This window comes from Phocoena sinus, chromosome 4 (assembly GCF_008692025.1).
Source record: "Phocoena sinus isolate mPhoSin1 chromosome 4, mPhoSin1.pri, whole genome shotgun sequence".
NCBI lineage: Eukaryota > Metazoa > Chordata > Mammalia > Artiodactyla > Phocoenidae > Phocoena > Phocoena sinus.
In genome coordinates, this window is record NC_045766.1 from 127,870,461 (window position 1) to 127,897,618 (window position 27,158).

At 38.3% G+C, this 27,158-nt stretch overlaps 1 protein-coding gene across 1 annotated transcript in view; it reads right to left on the reverse strand.

The window, feature by feature from the left end:
• Positions 1-4,693: 4,693 nt before the first annotated feature.
• The window catches only part of ADAMTS5 (ADAM metallopeptidase with thrombospondin type 1 motif 5), a 50,175-nt gene continuing 27,710 nt past the window's right edge, over positions 4,694-27,158 (reverse strand). Inside the window, exons 5-9 of the mRNA XM_032631004.1 lie at positions 21,152-21,435; positions 19,512-19,695; positions 18,963-19,138; positions 16,842-17,017; positions 4,694-11,374 (exon numbers count right to left, since the gene is read on the reverse strand). Coding sequence (XP_032486895.1) covers positions 10,807-11,374; positions 16,842-17,017; positions 18,963-19,138; positions 19,512-19,695; positions 21,152-21,435 — 1,388 coding nt within the window. The 3' untranslated portion in view covers positions 4,694-10,806. The remainder of the gene's footprint in view (positions 11,375-16,841; positions 17,018-18,962; positions 19,139-19,511; positions 19,696-21,151; positions 21,436-27,158) is intronic.

Below are 27,158 nucleotides of genomic sequence, written 5' to 3' on the forward strand. Positions count from 1 at the left end.
CATTAATTCCATCTGCAAAATAGCTTTAGAGCAGTACCTGGATTAGTGTTTGACTGAATAATCAAGGGATGGGAATTATGGAGGGAAATCTTTAGAATTCTGTCTTTTCAATTCCATCCTAGGAACTAAAGATCTGTCTTGGAACCAAGGAGCTGAATTCTTGCTACCACCCATCTACCCTGGCTCCCCTACTTCCCTGGCCTAACCCTGGCTTGCCTTTTGTCTAAAATGTCAGTGTTACCTGTTTAAAATATTTTCATTACCATGTTTTTTCCCCACTTGCTAAGATAACTTTGACCATTTTCTGAATCCCCTTAATGATGATTACCTGCCTGGATTGCTATCCATTCCTTCCTTCCTTCCTTCATTCGACAAGTACTTATTGAGTACTTATTATATGCCAGGTACCTTCTGAGAAGCTGGTGATATGGTAGTGGATAAAACAAAGACTATACCCTTAAAGTATGTGCATTTGTATAGATAGAGAGATAGATAATCAGACATATACAAATGAGTATATAATAAAATTTCAAATGATTATAAGTGCTATGAGGAAAAATGAAGGAGGGATGGTTCTCTTTGATTTAGGGTAGTCAGGGATGGCTTCTCTGAGAGACAACATTTAAGTAGTGACTTGAGGGAAGATGAGAAGTAAGTGTATATAAGGGCAAACATGTTCTATGCAAAGAGTTCTGCTCAGTACTGAGCGAATCAGATGGGAGGTAAAGCAGCTGGACCAGTGTGAGGAAAATAGGAAAGGAAGTCAGAGGGGAGGCAGGAACCAGATTTTGGGGGGCTTTAAAAGCCATGAAAAGGACACTGGTTTTTACTTTGAGTAAGGTAGGAAGGTATTGGCGAATATTCATCCAAGGAGTTAAATGATCTGACTTACGGTTTTGCATGATCAGTCTGGCTGCTGAAGGAAGCAGGAAACACTATCAGGAAGCATTTGTTATCATTCAGGGTGGAAAATGCTGGTGGTTTGGACTTAGGTGGTCGCAGTGGAGGAGCTCAGAAGCGGCTATTAGCATCATCTAGAGGGAAGGGATATCTATTGCTTGCTCCTGTGCACTAATATTCTGTCTGACATACCCACAGTGGTCACTCTGACCACTTCTTCAGGGTTCCACCTAATAGGCTCTTGTGTCTTTTGTATCTTCTGTCTGATAACATCCAGCTCTAAGTGAGCTCACATATTCAAACTGCCTAAAACAACACAACTAAGATCCAAGGAGCCCAGGATGGGCACAAAGGGTTGCGCCCCTCCCGTGAAGCTCCATTTTATGCGTGTTTCTTTCTGGGATACCCCTGACATTCCAGGCTTGCACGTTTTGGTGGACCAGGGATCTCCCCTTGCTCCCCTATGGGATTACACTTCAGTGGCTCTCTGTTTTAAAGCTTCCAGGGGTGGCGCCGTTATTCTTTGGAATGTTCTCAGTATTGTAAAAGTTCTAATCTGAGGGCAAACTTAATTTTTGGAAAGAGCCACAGTAAGTCCAAGTCAAATCTGATGGAGAGGCTACATCAAGCTGCATGATCGTTTTTTAATCAAAGTAGAATGGATTGTGATTGGTGGGATTCCCAAACCTCATGGAAGCTGTGTGTTCTTGCAAATCCCGAGGTGCTGTACCAGCTACTGCTCCTAGATGTCCTCCCTGCCCTGCCCCTTCATGTGTCAACGTCCCACCTACTTGCTGGCTTATAACAGTTAAATTTTAAAAAAATCTCCCCTTTCTAGGTTCTCATCAAATACACTACCAGTGTTCCCACAGGTACCCCAGTGAGTCTTTGAGACATTTTCTATCTGAATTGGGAAGAAAACCAAGGAATGAAGCCCCTTGTCCCATTTCCAGTCTGTCCCCTTCCCCCAAATATAGGTGCAAAATACATGTAAGTTCCTCAGGGCCTCCCTCGTCCTTTCAGGGCTCTTGCAGGCCATTACTCTGATAACCCACTTTTGGTGAAAATGTGGGCTCCTTCATGTGTGCCCACCCCAGACTAGGCTGTGAGGTTTTTTTTTTTAAAACTTTGGTAAAAATAAACATAAAATTACCATCTTAACTTTTTTTTTTTTTTTTTTTTTTTTTTTGCGGTACGCGGGCCTCTCACTGTTGCGGCCCCTCCCGTTGTGGAGCACAGGCTCCGGACGCGCAGGCTCAGCGGCCATGGCTCACGGGCCTCGCCGCTCCGCAGCATGTGGGATCTTCCCAGACCGGGGCACCAACCCGTGTCTCCTGCATCGGCAGGCGGACTCTCAACCACTGCGCCACCAGGGAGGCTCCATCTTAACAATTTTTAAGTGTGCAGTTCAGTAGCATTAAGTAGTTTCATTGTTGCGTAATCATCACCACCATTATCTTCATTGCAAAACTGAAACTGTACCCATTCAACAACTCCCCATTCCTCCCTCCCACCAGCCCCTGGTAACCACCATTAATTCAATTACTATCTCACATAAGTGGAATGACACAATATTTGTCCTTCTGTGATTGGCTTATTTTGCTTAACATAATGTCCTCAATGTTCATCTACGTTGTAGCATGTGTCAGAATTTCCCTTTTTTTAAAAGGCTGAATAATACTCCATTGTATGTATGTATCATATTTTGTTTATCCATTTACCTGTCAATGGACTTTTGGGTTGCTTCCACCTTTTGGCTCTTATGAATAATGCTGCTATGAACATAGGTGTACTAAAAAAAAAAAAAATCCAAGGAACAAGAAAAAACATCTTTGAATAGGAAAGAGATAGTAAAAAGGCTCAAGACTAAAGGAACACTCTGGATAAATTCTTTACAATGTCTAGTAGGTACCAGACTTATTTGGAAGATGAATAGGTTAGTGGTCCCCAACACTTTTATAGATGAAAAATTCTTTACACCTGATACTAGTTCAGTTACTGTTTTGGGGATGAGTCTACTACAAATGATTACGAATATACTTTCCTGCTTTCCAAGATCTAGATGCTTTTAATAATAAATAACAACAACAAAAGGTCTGAAACTTCAAGGCAAACTCCAATGAAAGCAGAAATAGGGAGGCAAAGTGCTATGGGCATATAGAAATAAAAACAGGAATCAATATTATGGCAAAGTTAATGAAATTCAAGTCAGAGTGAGGTTCTGGGACTGCTTACTATCTTTCTCCATCCCTGGGAACTGCCCCAGTTGGTGAATCATCCTGGAATTCGAATCTCTTTACCTATGAGATGGATATGGAGGAAAATTGGGAAAAACAGAGCTATGCTCCTTTGCTTGTGTCTACATTAAAACATATATATCTTTCATTCCGTGGGAAAACATAAGTTTAATTGAACAGATACAACAATAATATATCAAGAAAAACCCCATAGAATCTAGGAATTAAAGATGGTTTGGGCTTTTCAAACGTCTGTTGCTCCATTTTGAACCATCTTCTTTGTTCAGTTTACTCCCAATCTAAAAACTACCCCCAGGACCATTTTTACACCTTCGACCTTGCCTGAACCAGCTCATTATTAGCTGTGAAGGAGTTTGTAAGATTAAATACCAAAGTTTTTTTTTTCCCCATTCCAGCCATTTTACTAGTTTTCTACATCAAATTCTCTCTCCTTAAACAATAGTTCTTTGTACACTCTAAGCTCTTGTCTCTACTCTCACTGCTTGCCCGATTCTCCAGTTTCCATGCCATTTTAATAGGAATTTTAGGACCACTCTTGCTTTTACTCAAGGGCCCACACATTAGGACATCTAGATACTTCCCCTCATTTCCCCAGTCTCATACATTCTTCCATCCACCCTGCAATCCCTCCCTCAGACTCTTGGTCCATATGGATTTAAGACTCCTAGTGCTTTGAAAAGCCAATAATTGATAATAAATATCTAAAGTGATTATAACAGTGCCTGGCACTTGGTGACACCTAGATGACCATTGACAGTTGCGATGATGTGAGAGCCGTCTGCAATATTGGGATCTTAAGACCAATGCCATAGGGGTCATGGAGAGAAACACCTGGGAGAAAGTTTGTGACGTGTTCACCCAGGGCCTGACCCAAAGAGATGTTCAACCAATCTTAACCTAATTATTATATACCATGCTTTTAAATGTTTAAGCATTTTAAATTATTTCTTTCAAAAGTATACATCCTACCAAGAATAAAATTTAATGTACAATTCTGAAATACTATTTGATAAGAGAGAGAAATTCAATGTTTGCAATATACACTAATAGTAATGATTTCAGGTTTAGAAGGAATTCATGTCCTTTGGAATCCTAATACTATAAATTTGATACCAAATATTAATAAATAGGCTTTTGCTAGTGGATATCAATTCTTTTTTAATTTCCATGCATGCATTATTATTTTGGTTCTTTAGTTTTATATCTAGAATATGTTCATTTTTAAAAAAGAAAGGATGAAGCAGGTAGATTATATTGCTTGCTGCTTCTAATTTAACACCAGAAGTTTGACACTAGACAGACTTAGCAGGTGGTAGTTGGTAAGAAGAACTTGAAGCAATATAGTTCATTGTATTTTAAGAGAGAGAAAGTATTAATTGTCTGTGCCAATGTGAATGAGGAATGGGAGAAATTATAGAGAACCTAGGGCTTCATTAAGACCTGGCTTGGTCCTATTGCTGTTATGAGAAAATTAAAAATAAATGGACAGTAGTTTCCACCTCTAAAACATATTATATGCAGTACATACTTTAACCTAGTTTACAATTTACATTTATTATGCCCAGTGAAACCACAAAGCCAATGTTTAATTTTACAGTTTAAAGTCACACATAGGGGAAATGCTTTACAAAATAAGATATTGTTCCTTAATGAAAAATATTACAGTATAGGTCCCAAAAGTCTCAGTTCAAGTGGTTTACGTGAATAACAGAGTTGTTGTGGAATGCAGGCTACAAGACACAGTAATGCTTTCAATAGTCGTTTCAGATTTGAAATTTGCCAAAGCTGAAGAGACATTTGAAATAAGACCCATCTTAGTTTTCCAAGATTGTTTTTGGTTTTCCAACAGCATTATATTTACTGAAAAATGCTAACACTTCTGGAAAATTGAGTGTAAAAAGCAGCTTACATTTTACTGCTTGTATACAGCATGTAAATCTTCAATATTTTACTCTACCTTGAAAGCATCTTTCAAGATTTAAGAATCTCAGTTCTACCTATTTTTATTACCTGACTTGATTCACAGACTCTAATATAGAAACCAAATATTCGTGCCAGTGCCTACATCAAATCGAACATATTCCCGCAATCTGTTTAGTTATCTGCAGTCTATTTACAAAGCAAGTGCATGATTTGCTCTGATCAATGTGTCACACTAAAATGTAGGCAGTATTTGTTGACTCCTACATTTATGTCATGCCGGAGTGTGTGATGCAAAAATACCATCCAGAGACTTTCTTAATCCAAAGTCTAGTTTCACAAAGTCACACACAGTATTATATTCTATCCTAGATATACTCAGCATGGGGTGAGTGTTTTTCATACATTGTGAATTGTTACAGAAAAGATGGAGATATAGTAGCCAAGTGTATGTGTGAAAGTCCAGCTAAATATACACAGAAGTTCCTTTGTGTATAAGAAACAGACAAGTTTCTTTGAAAGAAATGCTGATGGCTTAGTATGTGATGGAACATGACATCTAAAAGTGGGCTACACCAACCTGATGCTCTTCAAGTTTGGACGTCACATTAAGCATCCTCAATGTACATATAGCTTATGTCACTAAACACTGCCAATCTGAATGACCATTAAATACAATTTCCCAAACTTTGAGTATCAAGTTGTGCCCAAGATTGACAAACTGTTTAGAGTTCTTTCTTGCAAATTGAAAAATCATGTAGAATAAAATAGTAACTCAGAAATACCACATTTGGCAGTTGGTCACTGAAAGTGTTAGCACCTTGATAAAGATTACAATTGTTCATTGGATGTGCCAAAGGAAAAGTAAAAGAAAAAATGCCCTGTTTTATTTATAAATCACAGTTTTCCTCACAGTGTTAGACTTGGGTCACTCTGATGTGGCAGTGCCTTATAGGATGATGGGCCATTGTTTATTTTTTTTCATTTGACCTATGGCAGTACACATGGATCAGCCAGTGGAGCTATGAGATAAGGACCACAGACAGCAAACTTGCTCTTAGTGCTAGAATATTAAGAGGGTGCAACTAACAGGGTTAATGAATGTGTATGTTTCAGTCCTACTCCATTTTAAAACCAGCGTTTTCTAACAACAGATTCCTTTATCTTTTCTACAAAATCTGCATTAAAATTATGATATAATGGCACCGGAAAAATAATTGCCAGGTTGAAAGCTTTTCTGATCTAAACACTACATATATTCTCATTTTCTGGCTCACTAATGCATGGGTTGGTGTTTCAGTATGTTCTCATACATTAATTGAATAGAACACAAAATTATGTGGTATAGACTGATGTGTTTCATGTGTTGTAACTTGAGCAGTCATTTCTGTAGTTCATGATAACAGGGAGCTATTAGAAAGATTGTATTTTTCAGTGGGCTATTGAGTTAAGTTGATCTACCTGTTTGACAACCTAAAACTACATGTTGTTGACAAATGAGAAAAATAATAGAGAAAACATGTAAATTCCTTTTCTGTGTGTCTATATGATAGATCACCTTGACCCTGTACTTGGTTCTATTATAGCTTTGGATGGCCATTTCTGTCTTCAAGGTCATTCATTTACTTTGTACCTTTGAAATGTTAAAAAAAAAAAAGGTGTTTTTATGGCTTCAAGTTTAACTACTATTAGATTACTAATAGTCACCAATCATACCAATGAGATTTCATACTTAGCTATAAACTATTAGCAAAATCCAACCATTATTAAATTCGATCTTATTTCACAAACAGTGAACTCTAAGTTATAGCACAAGTCCTGAACTTCTTTGACTCTGGCTGCTGCCCTCACCTAAACCATTACAATGACCTTGTCCAATGAGGAAGGAGTAAAGGGGAGAAACATCAGAACCAGAGATTGATCTAGTCAATTGTGTATCCAAAGGTGCTTTGCCTTATTGCTATGACCAGACTGTGAAATCATAGTCAGGAGCAAGCTGGTGTGCTCAGAGGTGTCCCTGCTTGTCCCAAGTCCTATTATCCCTCCAAGAGATTAACTTGTAGTAGTAAAAAGTCATATTGTATCGATGGAGATCCCAAACTTGGTGAAACAGTTATGACTACAAACATTTGAATCATTTAAATCCACTTTGTTTACTCTCATCTATAGAATCTTAAAGATACTAGAGACTGAATGATACTAATTTTAAGGAGGGTTTCTAGAGCAGCAAAAGACATTATTTGGTTTTATTATCATTGATATCACTTGGAGGCTGTGATGTATCAACAACTCCTTGTCCAAAGTTCATCAGTGAAGCTCATGGACCTGAGTTTGAATTGTGTCTTAGCTTCTATGGGAAGCTTCCAGGCTACCTATATATCCTAGTTTAAAACTTAGACCTTAGTTGCTTGAATAAATGCTTTTCTTATCTGAAGCTTGGAAAAATTAGTATTAAATGGAATCCAAAAGACCTATTAAAATAACTACAAGTGATGAACAGTACTAGCCATGGAAGGTTAAATTTAAAACTTACTTAGAAAGAAAAGGGATAGTATCAGAATACGAATACATGAGGAATATATACATATACACCTGTTTCACACAGAAAGCTTTCTGTAAAAAAAAAATACAAAAGCAACCAGTGCCGTATATTATGTAAACTCACAAAGTGTACTTTATACACAAACATGAAGCATAAATTAAAAAGTAGGACAACAGCAAAACATCTTAAATATAGAAGAATTTGCACATATTTTTGTTAAATAAGAATAAATAATTTTATCACACAAATTCACATACCAGTTGCAAAAACAATAAATTACTTTTTTTTTCAGTGCTGCAACTTTTTTTGTTTGTGATTAATCCCTTCATTCTTAATGTGCTAAAACTGTTTCCACAGGAAGGCAGAGGAAGTTGAATTTGCTGAATAAATTAAAACAATGTCCTTAAAGCTCTAAACAATAAGGGAGGGCTTCGTTTGACTTTTTTCTGTTCCTGAAGAAATAAATGCTATTTTCTTCTGGGCTCCCTTAGTATTTAATGAAACAACCTGGAGTATTTAGTTTTGTGAGTGAGATTAGATTCTTACCAACCTGAGCATTTTTAGACAAGCTCTTTTTTTTTTTTTTTTTCTTTTTAGGAAGTAGCCCCTAGCATCCTGAATCCTACGCTCTATTCAAGATGTAACTATGGAAAGGTAAAAGGCATAACCCAATGTGAAACTGAACTGAATTATCTTCATTATAGAGGATTTTCCCTTTGCTCATCATTCTCTATGTCTACCAAACACTCTATTTCTCTGAATTTCAGTTTCCAGTCTATAAATTTTCTCAGGAGTTTAGACATACATTCCTTAGTCAGTCTATTGATACCCATACCAAACCAAACCAAACCAAACAAAAAACCCTAAAGGAAACTCCTTAAAAGCATGGAATAGTGGTTTATTTGTTCTAAGCTCTCTAGGGTTGCTCCCATGAGAAGTGTAAAACTTTAATATTTGAGGAAAAAATGAATCATTGGTAAATCATATTTAAAAATCTATGAATACAGTATGGAGAAGCAGAGTAGGACACAATCATGTTTGCTCTTCAATTACTTTTTAATGTTGCTGTCAATATAACCACAAAAGATAAAAAAAAAATTGTCATAGTTTAAGTACTTGATTCAAGTTATTCTGAATACTGGAAAAAGTAAAGTTGGTCCTTCTCTTAATTCTCTCTGCATAGTCAATGGTCAGTGTGATTTTTATTTTTAATTTTTTTTTCTGACTGATATGAACAGCTTTGCTCCCTGTCCTTGATATCTGGTACCTTTATCAAATGGAGGTTACCAGTCTTGTATAGGCCTCCTTTTTCTAACTGGTAATTTATTAAGAAAAAAGGACCACATCTAAAGCAAAGTCAGTCTATGAAAACCCAAAGGATGATTAACAGTTTTGATTTCTTAATGATTTCTTATGAAAATACTTAAAACAGTGAGACATCCATTCCCCTGGTCTATTGAAATGAATGTGCTATATAGCAAGATCAAATACATAATTCTCTTATATTAAAAATATCTTATAATAAAAATAAACTCTCATGAGCGTAAGGAAACTCAAGCAATAGTTCCCTAATATCCTTATATGCAAATCTTTAAAAATAGGCACATTTGGTATGATTATTATAAAATTTTATAAAAACAAGTAGCTTTGTGATATTTCACAAAGAAAAAGAAAAACCAAATGAAATGAAATATCTTAGGTTTTCTGAGCTATGGGGTAGAGGGATGCAGTTTACTGTCTATGAGATTTTTATGCAGATGACTGTAAAAGTTTTCCATGTCTAACTATTCTAACTCACAACCTACCTAGACAGGCTATGGAAATAAGAGCAGACTTTGCAAAGACCATCACATTTCATCACTCAAACACTTACTGGTACAACCAAATGCTTTCTAATTGGGAAAAGTCTTAAGTACAGTATAAGTATACTTGGATTAAGAAAAAAAACAATGCAAGGAATTATTGCCTATGGTGTGGAAACAGTATTATTAATATTAACCATTTTTTTTCACTAGCCACATTAATGATAACCACTTCTAGATATGGCTAACTACCAAGTCAACAAAAAGTACAAAACATTGTAGGTCTTACAGAACCCTTGAACAAAACAAACAAGCAAAAACAAAATGCATTTTAAAGGCTCGCTGGTAAGAGGTATACCAGTGTTGAAGGTGATAGAAAACTCTTTGCTGTGTGTTCTGAATGTATATTACACATTGTGAGATATCAGATGGGAACCATAGAAAGAGAAAGCAGTTGTGAAAATATAACTTGAAAATATGGTGAAGCATGTATTTGTTCTCTTTTTAAATTCTAACAGGAGGAAACTAATTTTTAGACTCGATAATATACACACACACACAAACATTTCTTCTACCTCCTAATTATGCATTAGTTTGGCTGGCTGCCTGAAAAAATACAGGCAGTCAAAGGCTTAAATAAATGGACCCCTGTATGTATTTAAATGACTAGATATATTGAGCTTCTTTTTTCTTTTCAGAATTTCTCAGAAGATTCTTGCTGTCAAAATGGTTTTTGACGAAAACTTTATCTCCTGTAGTCTGAACATATACTAAATCTTTCTTAAAACAGCAGCAAGTTCTTAATTTCCAGTAAAACATCCACAGCTCTTTCTAGAAACTGGAAGGAGTGGAAACAGCTGCAGACCTACTTTGGTCAAACACTTTTTTATAGAAATATATATATATATATATATATATATATATATATATATATATATTTTAATAGAACCAAGTGATATAAAGTGACATACCAAGGAAGAATGTATTTACAAACAGTAAAAATAAGCTACTGTGTAAATAATATGCACGAAAATGATTACGATGCCTTTGTAGACATTCTGTAAGAGGTAGGTGACAAGGGGGAGACTGCTCTGCCATCTTCAAATGTCCCCTGATTCTACATTCATCAGTGTTTTTGTATTCTTGTAGGCCCAGGGGATGTTCAATAACTCCCAAGTTTTTCTATATTCCAAGGTCACCACTGTCCCATGAAGCAGTGCGCATCTTTATTTGGTCGCTGAGAGCAGATTCTGCCCATAATCGGACTCCTGTTGACAATGACCCTGAAGTGTGACTTTCCGTGCTTTCGGTTGACCTCGTGTTCACCACAACTGTGTCAGTGATGAATCATCCAGTTGTCTCTGCAGAAGATCATAACCACAGGCTAACATTTCTTTAGCAAACATTGCTTAAATGCAGAAGGCCTCTGAGAGAGAAGACATCCCTTTGCTAACTTCCGGTTTCCATCCTGGCACTGCACCGTCCTGGTGTGCCAGCCCGTGTCACAGGTTCTAGAACAGGCGAGCCACGGGCCTGTCACCCACTGCAGCTGTGGAGTAGGCGATCCCACTTTATTGCTGCTGTCGCTAGTGACAGAGTTTACTTTTGGAGTGGACTTCTTGGGAACAAAAAAGCTGTAACGGACATCTAAGGCTTTAGTTGGGTCTGTTGCAAGAATCTGTACGATTAGAATTTCCTTTGTGGCTGAGTAGCCCATCCCATGTAAGAAGTCATCCCTGTGGCTCCAACCACTATAGTTCATGACTGTTCCATTGATGTCAATGATGGTTTCCGAAGTGGAGATCATGTACTTTCCATTGATAAGGTACTCACCGTTTTTCTTCTTCAGGGCTAAGTAGGCAGTGAATCTAGTCTGGTCTTTGGCTTTGAACTGTCGGACTTTTATGTGAGTTGCGCCTTCTGGGATCCTCACAACATCAGTGTAACCCTTGCTGGAAGCAGGAATGTCCACAGGGGAGAGAGAGAATAAGAAAGGAGAGGAAAGAAAAGTAAGTAAATGCTTAACAAATGGATAAACAAATAGAAATTCTCTAAAAGTCTCACCTTACCTTAATATAAAGTTTTAATGTATTAAAAAGCTTCATTTTAAATTGCCTTCAAAAATTAATTTTCTTAGAACAAAATAAAATTGCAGTCAGACTATCATATTGTATACATTTGTATTATGATGTTCAAAATTAGGATGATGTTAGCAACCTGCCTTGGTTTTAAAAATTTATACTTCCTTTAGTTAAAGATTTACACAAAAATCACACATCATTATCAAATCTTATCATCTTTACAAAGCTGCTTTAGGTTTTTTCTGGCACAAAATGCCCGTAAACACAAACCAGCAAAAATCTACCCTCAATTAATCTCATAGAAGCCTTTCAATGAACGTTCCTCAAGCTTGTTTGCATATTAAGATCATGTGAGGATCTTTTAAAAATTCCAAAGCCTACAAATTTAAATCCCCAGATGCCAGAACAGTTAAATCCCCATCTTTCAGGATGGGTCATAGGCAGCAGTACTTTTAGAGTTCCCCACACTGTTCCAAGGTGCAGACTAGTTGGGAAACCACGGATTTAATTATTTGTTGGGCTATAGACAGGTTAGAGGCTCTGACTCCATTTCTACTAAAACTCTGGATTTCCTGGGGCAAGACAGAAAATAGAACATAAAATTCTTTAACTGCGTAACCGTAGCTTACCAGAATCATCAAAGGACAAAAGAATCCTTAATGCCTTAGCAAATTTCCCTGAAAGCTTAGGGTCTGCAAAGTGTTACGGTCAATTGAGCGATGCTTTATGGTGAGTGACATATGAGATAGATCTCTAATAACCCATCATCTGCTCAGGAAAATGGGCAAAGGCATAAATATCTCTGATACCCATAAGGTTGCAGAAAATGCAAGGACAGAAAGGTTAATTAAGCACCAAGGGACTAGACCAGTGGGGAGGAGTCATCTTTTGCCCAAATCTTTGCCTAAGTAATTTCACATTAAGGTCCTCATATGTTTTACTTTCCTAGTTATTTAAATGGAAACAAATACTTTACTTGTACAGTTTAACGGATGTGTGTGAAATTTAATTGTTCACTTCTGAATTCTTACTAAAGTTTGGAGGATACGGGATAACGGATTCATATATGTAAAATCCAAATGTGTTACCCACTCAAACATTTCCTCTGAATTGGAGAGGAGGCTTATCCCCAGGGAAGGCCCCTTTCTATTGGGCATCTGACCTACCATGATGGCCAGACAGGTGTCAGAGCTTCCTACTGTGTTGAAGAGAGAAGATGCAATGCTGATGATGTTGCTTATCTATTCAATTTGATTCATTAGCTTTTTTTTTTTTTTTTGCTCGCACCACTTAGCTTGCAGGATCTTAGTTTGCCGACCAGGGATTGAACATGGGCCCTCAGCAGTGAAAGCCCAGAGTCCTAACCACTGGACTGCCAGGGAATTCCCTAATTTGATTCATTATCTTAATTTTTCTAATACATTTGGACTAGATTCTGTCACAGGATTTTTTTTTTTGAAGTATCTAATATTAAGAGATGAGATGTTTCTACAATGGCTTCAAACAAAGCCAGGAGAAAACATTCCATCTTACCTAAAAAGTCTATAATGTGGAGATGTATTAAAGTATTTGCACAAGTTCACTCCAGAGCTAATGAGTGGCAGTTCTAGGCCTCTCGACTCACACTTTATGCTCCTTTTACCACGTCCCCATTGCATGAATCCCTTCCCTCCAACAACTGTACGTCATAACAGTTAAAATAAGTTCTGGTGACGTTCAGAGTTTAAATGATACCAAACAGAGTGTCAAGAAAGCGAAGAATATAAGGTAAGGGAATTAGACGGGAGAGCCTTTTTTTAAATCCTGTTCTTAGAGTCTGACTCATGTACACGAGAATCGCTGGGAACTCTCAGCACCGCGCAGGCCTCAAACTGAGCTTCCCGAGCCACTGGGAAGTATGAAGAGTCATGCCCTGATTTCTTTTCTTTTTTTTTTAAACATCTTTATTGGAGTAAAATTGCTTTATAATGTTCTGTTATTTTCTGCTGTATAACAAAGTGAATAGGCTATACATATTCATATATCCCCATATCTCCTCCCTCTTGTGTCTCCCTCCCACTCTCCCTATCCCACCCCTCTAGGTGGTCACAAAGCACCGAGCTTCTCTCCCTGTGCTATGCGGCTGCTTCCCACTAGCTATTTATTTTACATTTGGTAGTGTGTATATGTCCACTCTCTAAACTTCGTCCCAGCTTACCCTTCCCCCTCCCCATGTCCTCAAGTCCATTCTTTACGTCTGCATCTGCATCTTCATTCCTGTTTTGCCCCTAGGTTCATCAGAACCATTTATTTTTTCTTAGATTCCACATATATGTGTTAGCATAAGGTATTTGTTTTTCTCTTTCTGACTTACTTCATTCTGTATGACAGATTCTAGGTCCATCCACCTCACTACAAATAACTCAAGTTATTGTTTCTTTTTATGGCTGAGTAATATTCTGTTGTACATACGAGTCACGTCTTCTTTATCCATTCATGTGTTGATGGACACTTAGGTTGCTTCCATGTCCTGGCTATTGTAAATAGTCATGCTCTGATTTCTTGATGTTTTAGTAAAATAGGTTTCCCTTTGTACTCTTTATTCATTTTCTTTGCACCCTTCTTGGTATCATTTACACTTTAGACATTAACCAGCTTCCTTGGTTACCATGAATGAATGCAGATGTTTTCATATAACTATGAAGTATGAAGTGTGGCTGGCAAGGCAGGGGAATCTTCTTTTCTTCAGGGCTATCTCCCCAGTACAAGAACAGTACCTGCCATGAAGGAATACATGCATTCTTACATACTAAGCATGCTGCCATGGAAGGGACATTCTAGTGGGGTGGGGCTTAGACCCCCAAACAAAATATGTGACAATATCTGTTGATTAAGAGCTGTGAAGAAACAGAGTAAGAAGATAGAGGAATGACAAGGATGGGGGAGAGATGCTCCTATTCACTTATGGAAGCCACCACCTTTTTGGGGGGTGGGTAGTGGTGACATTTAACAGACATCTAAAGGAATTCTAGAGGAAGCACTGCTTATTAAGTGTTAAAAATTGTTCCAGGCAGAGGAAATAGTGCACATGCTGCCACTTGCCGTGTTTGAGGAGTGTTGGGAAGTCCAGTATGTTAGCGCAGAGCAAGCGAAGTGGCCAGTGTAGAAGGGACTCAGAGCAGGGCAGGGACCAAATGTTTTAGCATTTCACAGGTTATGAAGAGATCTTGGACACTGACTCTAAGTGAGAAGTTAGCCATTGGAGAGTTGAGCCCAGGAATGCCACCATCTGACTTAGGTGATAAAGTGATGGCTCTCTCTGCTTTGTGAAAAAGAGTCTGTGAGGGGCCAGGGGCCAGGAGACCCGTGGGAAGACCGCTGGATTGGTCCAGGCAAGAGACAATGACTACCAGATGGCAGTGCTTCTGATTGTGTGGTAAGGGGCAACCAGATTCTGGACATATTGGAAGTAGGACTGAGAGGATGTGCAGATGGATGTATGTGGGGTGTGAGAGAAAATGAGGTGTGAAAGATGACGCCAAAGTTTTGGTACTAGGCAGTAGAAGGATTGAGTTGCCCTTTACTGACACGAAGTAAATTGAGGGAGGAGTGAATTAAAATTAGGATCATATTTGTGAAGAGGTTTGAACTTAGTGTGGTAGTTTAATATGCATTATCTCATTTGGTCCTCACAGCAACATTCATTTGCAAGATAATTACTATTATTTCCATTCTACTCTCAAGGATGCTAATTGTAAAGAAGTTGAGTGACTCTTCAAAGATCACATAGCTAGTGAATTACTGAGTCAGAGCGTGATTGCAAATATTCCAGCTCCAAGATCAATGTTCTCTTTTATCGATCACACTTGGCCAAGATAATTTATATAGGATACTCAAACAGGTCATTTGTACCACATACTATAATCTTGGTCAAATCAATTTGCAAGCAGTTATGTGGGATCCTGCTTGTTGCTATCATGAATGTCTTCCTTCCCCTTTTCAGGTGACATCAAATATGCGGATATTTGTTGTAAATAAAAAAGCTTAATGCTGAATTTAGCACTATAAAAAGAGGTTTATAAGTTGATGTAGGAAGGATACACAGCATACAGTACATAAGGTAAGGTATTACTTTTAAAAAAATAATTTTATTTCTCATTTGGTTCCTGAATTTTTACCCTTTCTTTTTTGGTTTCTTTTTTACAAATGGCCTGTGCATCCTATTTTTATGACCTAAGCTATAGCCTCTACTTTGGCATTTATCAGCCAAGTAAAACTGGGTAAGTCTTAAACTTTCAGAGCCCCAATTCCCTCATTTGTAAAGCAAAACGTTAGACTGGATCATTTCTAAGGAGCCTTGAACCTTTGAAATATATTAAAACGCAGGATATAATTGGACTTGCAGGGGTTTTGACCTAGATGGCCCAACACAATTCGATGAATAATTATTATATCACTAGCAAATAGGATTAGTAATGCATATTTTAATACAGAATAAATTCTCCAGCCATACTTTTTTTTTATCATATCAAAGGTCATTTCTAGTTTTTTACATTACCATGGCATGTGATTGTTTTAAGGAATTCTTATTGTTGACTTGGTTTGTATATTCCTCTCCAGTTAAAGACAACACAGCACATATATCAGGAACACAGGTGAACCTGACCAAGACCACTCAGCATAAGAGTGGTCTGGTGAAGAGGAAAAACAATCCTGCATTCCAGCAGACTCTTTAGTTGACTCAGCCATCCTAGCTGATAGTATAATATTTCACGCCAGAAAGTGGTAAAGCAAGAGTGTAATCAGGACCATAAGAGGAAGTAGAAAACTGACATTATTCTTTACAGAGTAGATATAAACGAGGATAGCTGTCTCAAAAACAGGCTTGCCATCTACACTACTGCAGATAACTTACATTTTGCACTGAGAAATGTTTTCTCAATAAAACTACAGCCTAATGAGAATATATTTGTAAAAAAACAAAACAAAACAGTAGTTACGTTGGAAACCAGCCATCTCTTCCTAAATGGTGTTTCAGAAATAACAGATCTGCAAGATATGGCTAAAGTGGAATGTCACAGACTTTTTCTTTGCCTTTTTCACACTCTGTAAAACCTGGACCCATGGCTACTGCAGTTAATCTGCTCGCAGAGGTGCCATGGGTTTCCAGTCGGCATGCAGAGCTCATTTCATGTCCTCTCCTTCCCTTCACTTCTCATATTCATCATGTGTAACTAGGTCCTGGCTAGATGTCCTCCCACAGATAGCTTATGATGTAACACGAGTTCTCCTTTATCAATTTTGCAAGAGTCTAAAGCTTCATTCAGATCAGATAAGGGCAATCGTTCTCTCACGTTACCTTTTTTTATTGAAGGTTCCAATCACCTTTGTGCAGCTGGAGTTGTCTCCTCCACACACTCCGCACTTGTCATACTGCAGCTTCGAGCCAATGATGCCATCACAGCCTGTCCTCACGCACTTTCCCCGGACGCAGACGGAATTGCTGTATGGCCTGCATTCCGTTCCATCGGTCACCTGAATAATGAGAAACACGTTAGCAGTGGGAAATACTTGGGCCTGCGTAGGTGGGTTCTTTGATAAAATTGCAAGTTCTAATTTGGGAGTTTTAAGTTTGATTGGAATGGCTAGTACTTTGGAAACTAAACAACGAATCAAAAAAAAAAAAAAAAAAACATGGTTTCCAGGAGTATCCAACTGAAAAATTCTTGACATATTGGCAGAAAGAAGAACTGGGATAAATTGGGGTTATGCCCTTTCTCTCTTCTTTATCTCTTGAGCTTAATTCCGAACGTGTTAGGAGACCCGAGGTCCTAGTCTCCGTTTCTGTGTGGGTAACACGTTCCCATGGTATAGTCTTGCCTTTTTATTGCTAGAAACAATCTTTCACTTAGTGTGGGACTGTCTGTCACTTGTGTGGAGAGCAGAGATATGAGCAGGCTCACGAATGCAGACATCCTTTTTGTTTACACAATTGTTTTTTGTTAATTAATTTTATAGTTGATTTACAATGTTGTGCTAGTTTCTGCTGTGCAGTTAAGTGAATCAGTTATACATATGCATTATATCTACTCTTTTTTAGATTCTTTTCCTATATAGGTCATTACAGAATATTGAGTATAGTTCCCTGTGCTATACTGTAAATTCTTGTTAGTTATCTGTTTTATGTATAGTAGTGTGTATGTGTCAATCCCAATCCCAATTTATCCCTTCCTCCCTCCCCTCTTGGTAGTTTGTTTTCTATATCTGTGACTCTTTTTCTGTCTTGTGCGTAATTGTTATTACTGTAACAAAATTGAAAATCTTCACTGGACAGTCACAACCTTGTAACGGTTGGAAAGCATTCCCTATTGTGTTGAATTGTGAGACACTGAAGTAGAGACAATTTTGTGTAAAAAATAAGTCTGGGAAGGTCAGAGAAAAGTACTTACTGGAAGAGACTGAATATATTTGAAAAAAAAGAATTAGCATATATTTAATAAGCTAGTTACAAAATACTATGTATATGGACTCAGTGGTTTGTGCATATAAGTATGTATAAGTAACATATATAGTCATATGTGTAAACATACATATTTTGTATTTGTGCATATACAAAACTCTTTCATATAAGTGTGTGTATATGAGGGTGTATATGTGTATAAAGTGAGGTAGGGTATTCTTCAACAGGTTAACAGCTCTCTAAATGATTATATTTCCAGGTAATATTTTTGCTTTTATCTCTCTATAATACTTTTAAATGAAAATATATTATTTTTCAATAAAAAGATAAAACATTTTAAATGTTACATAACTTGGACATTAACTTATTTTTCAATAATATGTCATAAATATCTGAAGACCAGTTACAGAGATGGTTTTAAATATAGTACATATTTGCAAATTAGATAAACTGTTTTAAACTGCTGCATAATGTTGCTTGTGAGAAATGAAACTTCAATAAGTTAGAAAATGCTCTTCTGTGAAAAACAAGGGATAATTTCACATGCATATATTATAAATGTGTATAACTAAAAGGACATTGATTCATTTTAAAGGTGCAAGACATTTTAAAGTCTAGGTCAGGGATGATGATCTTGAATCTATCTTCATGAATCACCAAAGAAATTCTTCAGTAAAAGATGACAGAAAAATAGAAAACTTTCTTGTTTTATAGTCCCCTTTACAAATGTACCTAGGGAATACTATTTTGAAGTTAAGTTTGCAATTCACCTTCTTGACAGAGAGTTACACTTTTTCAAAAATAGCTTTTAAAACATTTACTTGTTCTGTTTACAAAATCCTTTTGATTCATTGTAGCAAGTTTGAAAATATAGAAATTACAGAGGTGAAAATGAAACCTTCCAAAACCTAGCCACCCCCCAAATAATGACTGTTTACATTTGGTATGTGCAGGCTCCATTCTACCAAATAATTTCCACCATGGACGCCTACTGTTTCTGGACCGTCTGCATGCAGTTACCTTTGGAGAAAACACTACGTAGTAGCCAGTGCCCTTAGCTCTGCAGGTCAGTTTGCACACATCTCCTGGCAGGATGCCTGCATATTTGGGAACCCATTCCACAAATGTTTTGACTCCTTTTGCATCAGACTGATATCCATTTTTGGCCTCACACTGCTCATGACGAAAAGATTTACCTAAAAATCAAACATGTCACATTATTACTCTCTCTGTTCTGAAACTTAGATATATTCTTGCTCATTTAAATCCATTTAAGGAGATGATAGATGATATATTTTTTTTCCAGAGTCTCTCTACACCAGTGTTGAAGGATTTTTATCTTCAACACAGAGTTGAAAACAGCAATTATTTTCTTCCTACTCCCTGAACACTCAGTTGTTTATAATAATAATTTAAAAATCACTCATGTATTTGTTATTGATTTGCATACTGGTGGAACTGTGCAGTACAAGATTAATAGGCTATTTCTCCAGCCTCCTCTATTTATTACTGCTAGAGTACAAATTACACCCGACACATGATGGTTGCTGACACTTGGGAGCAGCGTACCATTGGCTGGGCAGGGTAAGACACTGCAGGAGCGGTAGATGGCCCTCTTCCCTGTGCAGTAACGGCCATTGTTTCTGGGCGCAGGGTTATTGCAGTGGCGATAGGCAAACTGTACTCCTCCCCCACATGAGCGAGAACACTGGCCCCAGGAACCCCAGGATCCCCAGCTGCCATGGCTCGATGTCTAAAACAGAAAATAGAAGATATTTTAACTGAGAAGCGAGGAAAACATTCAAAATGTACATTTGGAAATCACATGCATTCAATGACTCAGTGGAATGTACATTTGGAAATCACTTGAATTCAGTCGCTCGGTGGACACTTCATCACAGTTAAATTTTCACTGAATTTAACATGGTCACAGGTATTGAACACTCTGGAATTACAATGTGATTCCAAATCTTGGCAATCCACCTTTTCTGTCCCCCACCCCCCAGCACTAGAGGGTCTGAACACTTCACCCTAAGTACTGAGCACACTGCAAGGGTTGCTCGTGGCTTCTTTGGATCTTCTGATACTGCACATTTCTGTTAATAACCACCGAACCACGGTTTACTTTGTGTCCACCCTGATCTTGCATCTTTAAAGAACTGTGTGATGCTAAAGATTCTGTATGATTCCAGGTTGATTATGCTTCCATCTTTTCTCCCTCTTTAGCACTGAAGTTCTGCAGTCCCTTTGTTGACATCACACGTCCCACCTGTGACAGACCCTCTGCCACATGCATAAATGTATCTGACCTGGGCTTGGCTTCATTACACCCTGTAAAAAGGAAATGGGACAGATACTGAAGAGCACCCAATCACATGCACCCACATCACAGGGAATGAAGAGTCCTGTTATGACATCCCAGGTTTATTGCTATAGAAACACGGCAGGCAGCAGGAAGCTGAGAGACTCCAAAAGGAAGATACTAGAAACGCCTTTGCCGAGGGAATTCCTGAAGAACTTCCTCTGGTTGTATGTGTCAGGGTATCTGTGTCAGGGTATCTGAGGATGCTTGCTTGTGTGTTAGTCTTGAAAGGCACAGGCAACACGCCTATGGCAACACTCTTCTAGGGACTTTGAAAATGTTATGAGTGAGAGGGAACAAATGCTTTGCTTGGACCTTGACAGTGAAGGTGTCAGTTGCTGACATGAAGCTGGACCGGGTGCATAGGGAGGGAGGAGGTGTCTCCCTGGAGCAGGTGTGGCTATTATAGTTCCTGAAGTTAGATTAACTTGCCATGAGGGGGAAAGCGTGACCATTTTGGAGTTCACCAAGTATGCATGAGGACCATGTGTCAGCTTTGCTGTTATTTCCTTACCGAATTTAAATAAATGTATTCCAATAACTTTACGAGCAGTTTGAAAGTAAACTCCCAAGCAGTAATTTGGGGCCCTACGTGGGGTCTCAGTTAGACAGAATCTGGGCTGTCTCCTTATTTGCTACAGGATATAACCTGAGATCTGCATTTTCTCCAGTAATTGACAGCTGGGGATGGCTCTTGCAGGTAAAGGAGGGAGCTGTAAATAGATCCCTCAAGGAAAAATATTTTAACTAGGAAATAGAGCCTTCTGTGGCCAGTCCCCACAGGTGTCACAGGAAGGTACATCAGACCTTAGGTCTCCAGGCCCTGCGTGACAAGAAAATCACTTACTGAATAATATTTTTTCTTGGTCTTGTCCACACACTTGCCCTGCAGGCAGATCCTCCCTTTTCCACATGGTGTCCCTTCCACGGCTGGCAGCTTCTTGGTCAGACACACCATCTGGCCCTGGCGCACCACGGCGCACCAGAGGCGGGCGCACACGTCCATCCCGGGACACACCGAGTACTCGGGCCCGAAGGTCAGGTTGCACTGCTGGCTGGCATCGTAGGTCTGTCCCGGGAGTTCCTCGGGGCCCAGGATCTGCTTGCGTGGCAGGTCTAGCAAACAGTTACCTAAAAGAATAACCAAGATTGACCACTGTTCTGTGTTTCTGTTTCAAACCTTGAAAATTATGGATCTGAAAATGCAAGACTCCAGCTGGTGCTGAAACACGATGCATCTACAGATCTGCAGTGTGATGCCCGGGGGAGGGGACTCCCTGTGGACGAGGCTGAGTGCCTCTGTGAGCTCACCAGCACCCACTAGGATTTCCCATGGATGATGTGTTCTGGGGTATACATAATGATGTGCAGTGGTTTGATTAAATAAAATTATTTCATAATAATTAGCTGTGAAAATAGTCATTGTGCTGAGGGACTAACAGAAACTGGGTTGGACCTAGAGGAAATAAGATAGTGGGTATAATAACAATAACAATAATAATAAATAGGTGTTTACAACTTTGAGAAACAGAGTTTGTCCTTGCACCCTTCCTATATCCCTTTCTCCACTTCCAACTACCCCATTCTTTTTTTTTTTTTTTTTTTTTTTTGCGGTACATGGGCCTCTCACTGTTGTGGCCTCTCCTGCTGTGGAGCACAGGCTCCGGACGCGCAGGCGTAGCGGCCATGGCTCACGGGCCCAGCCACTCCGCAGCATGTGGGATCCTCCCGGACTGGGGCACGAACCCGTGTCCCCTGCATCGGGGGGACCCATCCCCCATCCATGTCACCTTTCCATTAATTCCATAAGTAATAAACAAGTGGATGCCTCATTCATTCCTGCACTCAACCAGCATCTGCTTAGCACCTACAATGTTCTAGCAAACATACTAGATATTAGAGATACAGAAAAATGACCCAGATCTGCCCCTAAAGGTCTCCCAATAAAATGAAGGAAATAAAGTCTTTCTCTTAGACTGAAAGAATTTTAATAAAGAGGTTTCAAGCATCATATATCAGGAGCAGTGGGAGGAGAAAAGAAAACATCTTTGATAACTTGGGAGTAGGCCCATTTTTTTACTCTTTGCATCCTTTTTCTCCCCTTTGTATCAGTTATTGAATGCAGTTGGTATTTGTTGGGTCTTTGGAGTGTGTCTGTCACAAACAAGTTGGTGCTCTCAGTACGTAGTGATGTGGGGATTATAAAGGGATGCGGGGGGAGGTCAGTAGAAGCTGACATAGACGGTGCCAATTCAGAAGCTGAAATGTGCCTCACCTTCCCCAAAAAGCTTCCCTAAGAAATCCCTTCCCAGTGAGTTAACACCTTCAACTTCTCCTCTTCATACAGGAGCTTACATATTGCCCATCAGTTCTGGTGTTTTTCTGTCTACTTGATTTTAAGATTTACACACTGATTATTAACAATACTAAAAATAATTGGGGCTTCCCTGGTGGCGCAGTGGTTTAGAGTCTGCCTGCCGATGCAGGGGACACGGGTTCTTTAAATGTATTAGCTTATTCAATCTTTACGAGAACACTATGAAGCAGATTCTTTCATTGTTTTATTTTGCAGATAAGGAAACTGAGGAATATAAAGATGGATCAGTTACCCAAGGTCCCATAGCTGTTAGGGTTTTATGCTCAGAGGCCCATCCTGCCTCTGCTGAGCACATGGATAGATTGCTTATTTTATTGCTAAAGGGCAGGCATGTGTAGGGATCCTTTAAATGGTAGCTAATGGAAGAAACAGTTGATCTAAAGTTTAATTCTGGCAAAACACTAAATGGCTGAGTGTTCTTGGCCATATTAGTTAACTGCTCCCTAATTTATTCTTAAGATCTGTGGAATGTTTCTCTCCTCACTGTGACACTGGAAGGGTAAAATTAGCTCACAGAGCTATAAGGGGGGACCAGAAAAATAGAAAACAATCATATTGGTACTATGCCCAACATATTTAACAACATTTCAGATGTATTCAAGTCATTCTTTTTATTCAACAAAAGAAAACCATGTTTAAATCCTACTTTCCACTGAGAAATGGAATATTCAGCACATTTTAAGTATACTGCAAATGTTTTTACAACTACACTCAAGTTTCTTCAAAGCGAATACCTTGAAATTTGTCAATCTGTGTTGGAGGCATTATATGAAAATGAATAAAGAGCAAAGTTCCTACTTAACTTCTGAGCCAGAATGTTTGAAGAGGTAAAGCTTCTTAAGGCAAGCCAGAAAAAGCATTAAAAATCAGTATCCAGCCAAAGAGAACTTGGGGAGAAAAACATTAAGTTAAAAGAAAAACATCAACAGCAAGTCAATAGGAAGGAATGATAGTAAAACCTCACTAAGCTTTGTTTAGAAGATAAAGTGAGATGAGGCCCTTTGGAACTCGGGAAAAGCATTATCTTCCTTGCTACATAAAAAAGAGCCTGTGTAAACCAGGGAATGCATAGCGGATTGCTGATGGTAGAAGACTGTCAACAGATCTCTGAGGCAGCAAGAATGCTTTCCAGTTCTCCAAAAGTGCTGTTTGAAGAAACTTTTCTTTTTTTTTAAATTTTACTGAAAAGCACAGACTGTAAGACTGGGTAACTAAATATTAGCTGGGAAGTCTTTAACATGTGTGGGTGCATGTGGCATGGGTCGACCTCGTTTCTCGCAAGCTGAAATAACTCAGCACATCTCCATGGATATGCGGTCACTGATACCTCCTCTACCTCCCTGATGATGTATGATGTGTGAAAAGAAACGTACAATGCAATTTGGAATCGGCTTATGACAAAGGAGGCTCCAAGATGTGGCCTCTCTTTATGAAGCTCAATACCAAAGTATAAGTTTTAAAAATGTATAACATATTTACTTGGCTATTAAAAAAGAGATATCTTAGCTCTATGATTTTCCCTTAGAGGTCATTTGGAGATGAACTTTTCTTGCTTAAAATAAAATGATTTATTCAGATTTGCTATTCATTTATTACTTTAATGCTCTCAACATTAAGATTTGTTGCTGCATTAGTTTCTGTTAACAGTGAAATCTACAGTCTATCCATTCCATCTATATGTTGAATTATGTCCTTTGGCAATAAAATAGGTACAGACAGTGCTACCAAAGGGAAAACTTGGGCCAAGGGACAACCATAAAAAAATCAATATAAAGCCTGATTTCGAATCTCACGATATGAAATATTTAAGATTTAAGTAATAGTGGGTCGGATATACACTTTTCATCAAAAAAATATGTTCAATTTGGGGGAGGGCTGAGAGAGGAAATTGATCAGTCTTTTAGAATCTTTTATATTGACCTCTAAAAGTGTCCAATCTATTGTTGACTTTTCTTAATCTGTTTTACTTTTATTCTCAACCATATCTTCACATATTTTAAAATTTATCTTAGCCTGAAATCCTGTCTGGGCTTTGCTGCTGACATTTTGTCTGTTTATTCTGTTCCACAAAATTGCCAAGTTCTTTTTCCTTTTCTCTCCTCCTTTTTCTCTTCCTTCCTCCTTTCCTTCCTTCCTTCCTTTTGTTTTAACATTCTGCGTATATAGATGGATTGTTTCTAAAAGAAAGACAATGAAAAGGTGTGCACATCACATATTTGGTTTCACCATCCATGTTAAGTTAAATGCTAAGTTAACTGTTAGGGTATAAGTAAAGTAGAAACTTTAAAAAGTAAGAGCCAGTGATCTGAGATGGATAAACAAAGGAAAGAAAGTGGTGGTCTCTCCATGGCCACAAAGTACACTTGGGGTGGTGGAAGGTATGCCATGCCTCCAGGAAATGGAGCAGAAAAATCTTTGTTTTTTTGTATCTGACTTCTGGCACTGTTTGTCTTTCATATTAATGATAAATGAAACATCAGATGAAGGTTGGTTGTTCTTTATTCTTCTCATTCCCCCGCCCCGCCCCGTTTCTAGCACTGTAGTTATTTCTGTCTTCTCTTCCTTTTTAACACACACACACTGAAAATAAGAATTGGCCCAAACAGGGAATCCCCTGGTGGTCCAGTTGTTAGGATTCTGCGATTCCACTGCCGGGGGCCGGGTTCGATCCCTGGTCAGGGAACTAAGATCCCGCAAGCTGCATGGTGTGGCAAAAAAAACAGAAAACGAATTGGTCCAAATATCCTTGGCTTAGGAAAAATCAATGAATATACCTAATGAAACTCATTCAAAGAAGGCTCACAACATTGCAAAGTTTCTTCTTTTATCATCATCTCCCTGGTCTTGCAACTCTTTTCTAAGGTCTTTATTTGCATGTTTAAAAGAGTCACTGATGCATTATGGGTTCAGTGACGAATAAACTAACTTGGGCAATGACAAAGGCACAGACAGTGGTTGCTGACCAAAGTAATTCAAGGGATCTGTTTGTGGTACACTGTTTAGCAGATGTGATGCCAAGGAAATTCGATTAAAAATTCTCTGTGTTAAAGGATGAAGCATAGCTTTTTAAACATATGGGTCACTGTGGACTTAAAGAACATGTTTTACTCACAGACCATGTTAAAGAACATATTTATTGTGAAAATAAAGAGAATACCATCATGGGCCTTGAATTTTATGAGTAGGGCCTTAAAAACTGAATGTTAAGATCTTATTACTAGCTTCACTGTCTACACTTAACAAAGGATTCAGAGAATTGGTTTTCTAATACCACTTTCTCTCCAAAGTTCTGTGTTCAGTAAGTGGCTGTAAACTTAGCTCTTTAAATATGAATTTTTCAAAGCTGTCTTTAGATTTTCCTTAGCAGCCTGTGTCTTGGGTGTTCTTGAGCTGTGTCTGCTCAGGCAGTGGTCCTTCTTATCACCTGGCACTGTGAACTGAGGGATCCAGCAGACAGGGCTATTGTTTTTGGCTTCATGGTTATTAAACATTTGAGAAAAGAAATTGAATAACCTGTTTTTGCTGAACAGTTTCTCTGCCAGTGCTTACCTTTATTTTTGAGGATCATACTCCTAGCTAGCTTGCCTAGAGCTAACTTGTATAAACACTGCAGGAAGTCTGCAAGTATCTTGGCCAGGCTGAGTTGGAGGAGGTAGTCTCCATAAGACATGGCTTCTTCCTTTCTGAATCAAATCTGCAGGCCCAGTTATTTTAGAATGTGCACACTGACTTTTCAACCATAACCTAATTGCTGCATATTTCTTGTTGGAACTAAATCGGGAAACACTCAATATTAGGAAATTTAAATTTGGCAGTGGTAGAGTGCTACACATGTCTGGCTACTTATGGCTAATAATTTTAAAAACAAATGAAATGATTCAAATTTAATTGTACTCTAAGACATCATTTCTCCGGCATTGCTGGAGGTGGGAACAAGACAGATAAGCTATTACATAAATGGATTCTCTAGGTAATGTAGTCTTTAGGCACCACCTAAAAATTGTATCAATTTTGTGAGACTATCTACCTAAAAACATCAATAGCTTTGCTGCCTTTTATATGAGTGTCCTAATTTAACCTTCCTAAATAACAGAAAATCACTTCTTTTCTGAGTATCAATTATTGTATCCTGCTGAAATCTTGAGGGATTTCAGCAGGATACAATAATGGGGTAAGAGGGTTTCTGACCTTCTGGAAGATGGTGCCAGACCACTGTGCTTTTACTGTTTCAGGGCTACTTTTTACAGCTCTTCTGGTTTCTCTCTTATTGTCAAATGATTTTACTTCTTTCTCTCAGCTTACCTGTCTGGCATCCCCTATGCACCCAAATGACTATTTTTTTTTTTTTTTTTGCTCTAAATAGTGGCCTAGAAAATTAGAACAGAAAAATAGTAGAACTGTTTCTACTACATATGAATGAATGGGCTCTGCTTGCAAATGTGTGTAGCTCCCTACGAGTAAATTGAAAAGGTTTGAT